This window comes from Notechis scutatus, chromosome 14 (genome assembly GCF_049901735.1).
Source record: "Notechis scutatus isolate UNSWTSFEM ecotype Mainland chromosome 14, rNotScu1.2, whole genome shotgun sequence".
NCBI classification, from domain to species: domain Eukaryota; kingdom Metazoa; phylum Chordata; class Lepidosauria; order Squamata; family Elapidae; genus Notechis; species Notechis scutatus.
In genome coordinates this window covers 538,432-546,663 of record NC_142022.1, presented here as the reverse complement: position 1 = coordinate 546,663, position 8,232 = coordinate 538,432, and the positions used below count along the sequence as shown (strand labels likewise).

Genomic DNA, 8,232 nt, shown 5'->3' with positions numbered 1-8,232 from the left:
GAAAGGTTGGTGACCCCTGCACTCTCCCCAGTCTCTAGCTGAGAAGCCACATAACTGTGTCCTATCTGCCAGGAAGATCTTTATTAACCTACAACATGGCTAGTGTATTTTTTATTTTATTTGCTTCTTCCTAAATAAATAAGACATGACAAGACTGATGCTCCAGTTACCCCTGGCCTGATAACCCCCAATACTAAAGGCTCCCCACCAGGGCCATTCCCACAGTTGTTTGTCAACCTGCTGGGTTCAATTTAAAGAGTGCAGAAAGAAGGGTCTCCCATCCTTTCTCCAAAGCTCGGAGGAACTTCTGCTTCCCAAGCAGCGCCTGGCTGGCAGAGTCTGCCGTGTTATTAGCACCCCCCAAGCTAGTTTCCGCAAGGGGGAAGTTCAGGAGAGGAAGGAGCTCGGCGTAGCCTCTTGGCACCGATCAAGGTTTCAGCTTCAGCCACGGGTGGAGGATGGTGAGGATGGAAAGGATGGAGGAGGTCAGGCCACAGAGCCCCACGAAACCAGAGCTGCTCTTGTACAGGCCCAGCTTGTCCAAGGGAATGAAAATGTCACAGGCGTTTTTCATCACGTCCAGGAGGAGGGGAGGGTTGTTCCGGAGCACTTGGGCCAGGAGAGCGAGCTGCACCTTCAGCTTCAGGGCCAGCTGCTGGAAGCCATGGTCGTCTCCCGGGCCAGATCTGCCGTTCCGGCAGCTTCCTTTCTGGGACTTTGCGCTGGTCTCGCGCTCCATCAGGAGCCGGATTTCGTAGGCGTCTCGGCTCAAGTTCATAATCAGCGCGAAGAGGTAATATCTGAAAATGGTGCGAAGGGAAGATTGAAAAATCCTGAAATCTTAGCTTAGGGGTCCCCAAACTCGGCCACTTTAAGACTTGTGGACTTTAACTCCCAGAATTCTCCAGCCAGCATATGCTGGCTGGAGAATTCTGGGAGTTGAAGTCCACAAGTCTTAAAGTCGCCAAGTTTGGAGACCTCTGTCCTAGCTGGAGCATAAGAGAATATATCTTCAAACCTATGACCACAACTGAGCCCAAAATGTATCTTGCCAAGTGAGACATTGATTAAGTGAGTTTTGCCCGTTTTACAACTCTTCCTGCCACGTTTCCTCACTGAATCACTGCGGTTGTTAAATTAGTATGGTATAAGGAAATTAGTTTTTAAAGAGCATCTTGAAGTTTGTAGTTTGATAACAGATTAACAGAGTTGGAAGGGACCTTGTAGGTCATCTAGTCCAACCCACCACCCAAGCAGGAGACCCTACACCAGAGGTGGTATTTAGCAGGTTCTGACCTGTTCTGGAGAACCATTAGGGGAAATTTTGAGAAGTTCGGAGAACCGGCAAATACCACCTCTGACTGGAGATTTTAGAGTATCCTTCCCCTGCCACGCCCACCAAGCCACGCCCACAGAATTGGTAGTAAAAAAATTTGAATCCCACCACTGCCCTACATCAGGTTCTGACAGATAGCAGTCTAGTTTCTTCTTGAAAGCTCCCACAACTTCTAAAGACAACTTCTGTTCCATGGGTTGATTGGTCTCTCTATCAGAAAATTCCTCCTTATTTCCAGGTTGAATCTCTCCTTGTTCAGTTTCCACCCATTATTCCTTGTCTGGCCTTCAGGTGCCTTGGAGAATAGTTTGACCCCTTCCTCCTCTCTGTGGCAGCCCCTCAAATATTGGAAGGCTGCTATCCTGTCTCCCCTGGCCCTTTTGTTCATTAAAGTCAGATTAACAGAGTTGGAAGGAACCTTGTAGGTCATCTAGTCCAAACCCCTGCCCTCAAATATTGGAAGACGGCTGTCCTGTCTCCCCTGGTCCTTCTCTTCACTAGACTAGCCAAGTCCAGTTTCTGCAACCGTTCACCGTATCCAGTCCCTTAATCATCTATAACCGCGATGGCGAACCTATGGCACACGTGCCACAGGTGGCCCGTTTGAGACAGTTTTCTCCCTCCCGGAGGCTCGAGGGAAGCCTCTGCAGCCTTGGGAAGCCAATAAAACAGGCCTTCTGAAAATACCAGAAGTGCCGAAACGGGCCCGTTTTTCGGCCTCTCGAGGCTGCAGAGGCTTCCCTCGAGCCTCTGGGAGGGAGAAAATGGCCTCAAACGGCCCAAAGAACAGTTGGGAGGCGTGTGCACGCAGAGTGCAGGTAAGAGAGCAGGGTGGGGGTGTTGCATGCGCATGCCCAGGGAGGGCATTGCATTCTGGGTGCTGGCACACACACGCGTGCTTTTGGCACACCACAACAAAAAGGATCGCCATCACTGATCTATAAGATTTCCTTTGTGTTCTCAGGATCGGATTCGCCATTCCCTCCACAACCTGGAGCCCTCAAGCAGCGGACAAAACTCTCTGGGAGGGAGGGAGGGAAGGGAGGGAGAGGGAAGGGAGGGAACTTCCATCTCACCTGAATGACCGCTGGCTCCACTTCTCCTGGTCCATGTGTGGGACGAGGCCTGATTTCCCCGCCCACAAGATGTTGTCGCAGGCAAAGTACATGGCTCGGTTTAAATGGCTCACTGTGATGCAGAAACGGAGGACGATGTCTGACAGGTGGATGGCTCTTTTGGCCGCCTCCAGAGCATCTGCAGAATTCCCCAGTCGGAATACTAGAAAGTAAGGCCAGAGTCATGGATGTGCACAATCCAGCCGGTCTTATTTCCACAGCTCACCAAGGGAGAGGCCTTGAAATATGCTGTGGGTGGATTGGCAAACAATTACTTTTTTTATTTTTTATTATCAGTTTTCTTTTTAGTCATTTATAATATAAAATACAAAAGCAAATCATAGGAAAAATACGGAAGGGAAAAGTGTAGAAAAAAAGGGGGGGGGGGAAGAAAAGGCATTGACTTCCTGAATCCCTTTGGTGCAGTAGAATAAGATAATAACATCAAACCTCATTTTTTTACTTTTACATAATAATATAAACTTAGCCATTTCTAGAACAGCAAATCTATCTGATCCGTAAAAGCCAAAATCAAAGTTTCATTTTTTTTCCACCTCAAGCAGGAAGTCCAGAAGCGGTTTCCAAGAAGAAACAAAAATAATTGTGTTTTTTTTTTCTTTAATCAAAACAGTCAATTTAGCCATCTCTGCTGATTCCATCAATTTCTGCAGCCCTTCATCCATTGTGGGAATCAAAAATGTCCTTCCATTTTTGTGCATAAAGTAATCTCGATGCGGTCAACAAACTAGAATTAAGGAGAAACGTCCTAACAGTGAGAAGAATTAACCAGTGGAACTGCTTGCCACCAGAAGTTGTGGGCGCTCCATCACTGGAGGCTTTTTAAGAAGAGACTGGACAGCCATTTGTCTGAAATCATATAGGGTCTCCTGCTTGAGCAGGAGGCTGGGCTAGAAGACCTCCAAGGTCCCTTCCAGCTCTATCCTGATTGATTGATTGAAATATAACATCAAAGTTCCAGATTCTTTTTTCCAATTCTTTATCCATTAAAGCCAAAAGAAGTTTCTGGTTTTAATCTTTATATTCGCTTTTAGAGTCTTCTGCATTAGGAGAATGGCAATTACTTGGATGAATCCTTAAGGCTTTTGGTTGACTGAGCATTGTGGGTGAGGAAGCGGGGCAGAAAGAACAAAAACCCTCCAAAAGATTTCCTACCATCAGGTGAAAAAGTAAGCACATTCCACTGAATTATTCTACTTTTTTTACATAAGTGACACACTTACATTTTTGGAATAAATGCAAATTTTATACAGGGAAAAAATAAGTAGACTTAACGACCACAATTGAGCCCAAAATTTATGTTGCTAAGGGAGACAATGGTGGGATTCAAAAATTTTTACTACCAGTTCTGTGGGCGTGGCTTGGTGAGCGTGGCAGGGGAAGGATACTGTAAAATCTCCATTCTCTCCCCACCCCACTAACCTGCTTTGCAGCTCCATTCTCCTGTGCAGGGCAACCAAAGACCCAGTCAATCAGCTGTGACTCGGGAGGTGGAGCATAGATGGGGCGGGGCCAGTCAGAGGTGGAATTTGCCAGTTCTCTGAACTACTCAAAAATTCTGCTACTGATTCTCCAGAACTGGTCAGAACCGGCTGAATATCTCCTCTGGCTTTGCCCCATTTTACAACCTTTCTTGCCACAGTTGTAAAGTGAATCACCAAAACTGTTAAGTTAGTCACACGGTTGCTCAGTGAATCCAGCTTCCCCACTGACACTGCTTGTCAGAAGGTCGCAAAAGGGGATCACGTGACCCTGGGACACTGCGGCCGTCATAAATATGAACCAGTTGGCAAGCGTCTGAATTTTGATCGCATGATCGTGGGGATGCTGAATCCTTTCCTTTCCTTTCCTTTTTCCTTTCCTTTCCCTCCCCCTCCCCTTTCTCCTGCTACCTCCCTCCTTGCTTTCATTTGATAGTTGTGCCTCCTGATTCAGCTGCAAATTCCCCTTCAGAAAAGGAAGGGAAGCCCCATCACTCTCTCTCTCCCCCACCTTCCTGCCCTGCCAGTGCCAAAATGCCCGCTGTACCTCTGCCCTCCTGCCCCAGTCAATTCCTGTCACACTTACGCTTGCGTCCCAAGCTCAGATGAGCCTCCAGCTGCTTGATCCTCACGAGGAAGTCAGGGCCAGCTCCATTCTTCTGCAAGGCATAGCCTAATAGGGTGCAGGCATATTGGGCAGCTCTAGGAAAAGACAATAAAGAGACCCAACCGAGATTTGTCAACTAAAGAATCTAAAATAATCTTCATGCAACAAACTGGAGTCTGTTAGTTTATAAGCTAAGCAAGACAAGTCAATATAAAAAAAGAAGAAGAGAGGAGTTATAGGTCAAGTCATTATCCTACAATTTGGTGTGGTCCAGATTTGTTCAACAGGTAGTCCTCGATTTACAACAGTTCATTTAGTGAGTGTTCGAAGTCACAACAGCACTGAAACGGCTGTTTTTCACATTTATGATGCAGCATCCCTGTGGTCATATGATTAGAATTCAGATGCTGGGCAACTGACTCACTTATGACGGTTGCAGTGTGTCATGCCCCTATTAGAATCTGACTCCAAGGGAGAGGAGGAACAGCCGACAGGGAGTGGGAGTGTGGCTCTGGAGGTTGTGGAGGAAACTGGGGAAGGGCACAGGCCGGCTGGCAATCAGAGGAAGACCCAGGCCCATCCTCTCTCTATCCTAGGGCAGGCAGGGAGGAGCGGTTAAGGGAGAAATGTGAATGGGATGGTCTATGGGGGAGGAAAGGGCCCTGATCCCCTTCATGGGCTGCAGCTGGGAGGACTGTTTAAAAGGACAAACTGTGCGTGGCCCAGTGCTGGAAGCAAAATGTGAAATAATTCTAGTCTATCAGTTCTTATCTGAGTTATCTTATCCTTCCCAGTGTGTGTATTTCGACATCTGTGGACGTCTTCAAGCCCTTATCCTGCCTTTTCTCATTAATTGCTTCAGTGTGGCTTGTTTTTTTTTTTTTTTATAATTTATATGTATTCTGAACGGAATTTCTTCTTTTTCGCAACTGTTCGTGGGGGAGTTTTTTTCTCCAGTCAATGATAATTTGACCTTTGAAGCCAAGTTGAAGGAATTAAAGGGACTTCACCTGTTTTTTGTGACTTTGTTGCTTTTGTATCCCACCCTGGGTCATCATACAGTGTCCTGGGGTCATGTGATCCCCTTTTGTGACCTTCTGATGAGCAAAGTCAATGGGGGAAGCCCTGATTCGCTTAACGGATGTTGGGACTAACTTAACACCTGCAGTGATTCCCTTAACAACCAAGGCAAGAAAAGTTGTAAAGTAGGGCAAAGCTCACTTAACAAATATCTCACTTAGCAACAGAAGTTTGGGACTCAATTGTGGCCATAAATAGAGGACTACCTGTAGTAAGGTTAGAATCCAGCTGGAAACCCATCCAGTCCAAGAGTTCTGATGACTTAAGTTGGAGCATTGCATTTATACATTTGTCACTTATTCCATAATTCAAGGAACTTTTCCATTGGGTGAAATCTGCAATAGTAACTTTAACTCAACTATTTGGTGAGGATTTCTCTTGACTTTGGATAAAATTTTGCTTCCCTAATTTATGGCAGTGGTTATATGATTGCAACTCACACATGTCTTGACAAGCTCAATATGGACAGATAGTTTACTTGCGTCAATGAAACCTGTGATCTTTCTCTTCTGCTAAAGTCCCATTTCTGAAACTGAATCAACATTGTATTTCCATCAAAAATTAAACAATACTTTGAAAACTAAAATCACTAACATTTATGTATGGAAACAAAAAATGGATATATCTGATAGTGGAACATCAATGAGTGCAAATGTTAAAAGACTTGTAAATTGGTTTCATCATATTTAAAACTGAAAACTATTTAGCAAAAAAAAGTAATTTTGATTTTATTGGATGCCCTAAAGAATTTTGTTAAATGATGGATGTCAGATCTTCCTTGTGGCTATATAAAAAAATTGAGGGGTGTCCTTTTGGAAATATATAAATTGGAATAATATTTTAATAAATGCATAAGTAGATTTATAGGGACATCTTTTACATTTTGACTTACATTCCAGAAATATAGAATCTGACTTTTGCCAAGAACTTAACATGTGCAATTGCTTAAAGAATTATTCTGAGAAAACGGACAAATATTCTAGATATTAAAAAAATCAGTCATGTGTAGTTTATCCATTTTTTAAAAAGCAATTTTCCTAATAAAGCAATGACATAATATATTTTCCTTTCACATACATGCCACAATTAGATTACTAGGTTTTAATAACCGAAGGAAAATTCAGCATATGGTTTGCTTAAATTCTATTATAAATTCTCTCATATTATCTTGTCCTATGTGATTACATACACATAAGTAGACCATAAGTTTCCCTGCAGAAAGAAAGAAGTTCAGGATCCACGTTTAGGAACAAAACGCAGCATTTTTTCTACCACTTATGAGCACAAGATTTGATGTCCTCATTACTGATCTTTATGCTGTCTTCATTGCCTCAGTTTCCAATTAACCACAGACACCCAAAGTTTTTCCAAAGTAGTTGCCAAAAGCTCTCTTTGAAGAAGCAGCGGCAGAGCGCAAATGAGGCAAGAGGTAAATATTTGGATGACTTAGATAAGGGCACCGCCTTTTTCATCCATGGGGTGAGGACGAGAGAAAAGCAACCTCAAGAGGAAAAGTAAGAATGTGTTGCCAGAGTTATGACCGTGCCCTAGTTATGCACAAGCCCATGTTTGCAATGAAAAGCAACAGCCTTTTAAGTAGTTTGTTAAATGAAACTTCTGCAGGAAAACAATAATTCAAAGAGTACCAAGGACCCCAAAGTTCAGTCTTGGGCTACAGATATTCTCTTTTATTGATATCTAATGAGATTAATTCAACTTAAACCAAATGCTTCGCATGAATTTTAAAAATACAGGTAGCCCTCGACTTACAACAGTTCGTTTACTGACCGTTTCAAAGTTACAACAGCACTGAAAAAAGGGGCTTGGGACCGTTTTTTCACGCTTAGGGCCATTGCAGCATCCCCTGTGGTCATATGATCAGAATTCAGACGCTTGGCAACTGACTCACACTTATGATGGTCACCTTTTGTGACTTTCTGACAAGCTGTCAATGGGGAAGCCGGATTCACTTAACAACTAGGTTACTAACTTAACAACTGCAGTGATTCTCTTAACAACTGTGGCAAGGAAGGTCTTAAAACGGGGCAAAGCCCACTCAAAGTTCTCACTGAACACAAATGTTGGGCTCAACTGTGGTCGTAAGTCGAGGACTACCTGTAAAGTCCTCCCGGGTGGTCACCCACCGCCCTTCGCCCGTGCAAACCTGAAGACCCGCTCCTTGGCTTGGCTTTGGGCGCTGAAACGGACCCAGGAATCCATGGCGGAGACCGAGGGGCGGTAAAAGGCTAACCAAACCGAGCAACCTTCACCTCAGCCCTCGCCCGTCTATCGGGCCCTCGGAGAGGTAAATACCTCCACTTCCGCCTCCGTTACGGGAGCGCGTGAGGGTCAAATTTATCCGTGGCTTGCGATTGGCTCCCGCTGAACGTACTGGGATGAAAGATATGACGTAAGCCCAGGAGCGTCCGCCTGCTTCTGTTCTCGATCCCCATTGGCTAAAGCCTCGCCGAGGATCCTCCCAACTCCAACTCGGGCCGTCCGTCTCCTGGCTTTCGAGAGACTCACGACGACGATTGGGCAAGAGGGCCGAAAAGGCCGCCTTCTGTCGGAGAAGCCTTTCTACCATTGGTTGCT

At 44.9% G+C, this 8,232-nt stretch overlaps 1 protein-coding gene and 1 long non-coding RNA gene across 2 annotated transcripts in view; both read right to left on the bottom strand.

Moving 5' to 3' along the window:
* Nucleotides 1-8,232, bottom strand: part of LOC148129481 (uncharacterized) — a 342,063-nt gene that overhangs the window by 258,078 nt on the left and 75,753 nt on the right. The gene's annotated exons all lie outside the window — the stretch shown is intronic.
* On the bottom strand, nucleotides 101-8,052 carry PEX11B (peroxisomal biogenesis factor 11 beta). Its single transcript, XM_026686490.2, has 4 exons — nucleotides 7,802-8,052; nucleotides 4,537-4,652; nucleotides 2,413-2,614; nucleotides 101-800 (listed from the first exon to the last, which is right to left on the bottom strand). Exons 1-4 carry the CDS (start codon nucleotides 7,855-7,857, stop codon nucleotides 428-430), a joined length of 747 nt encoding a protein of 248 aa, XP_026542275.1. The 5' UTR covers nucleotides 7,858-8,052; the 3' UTR covers nucleotides 101-427.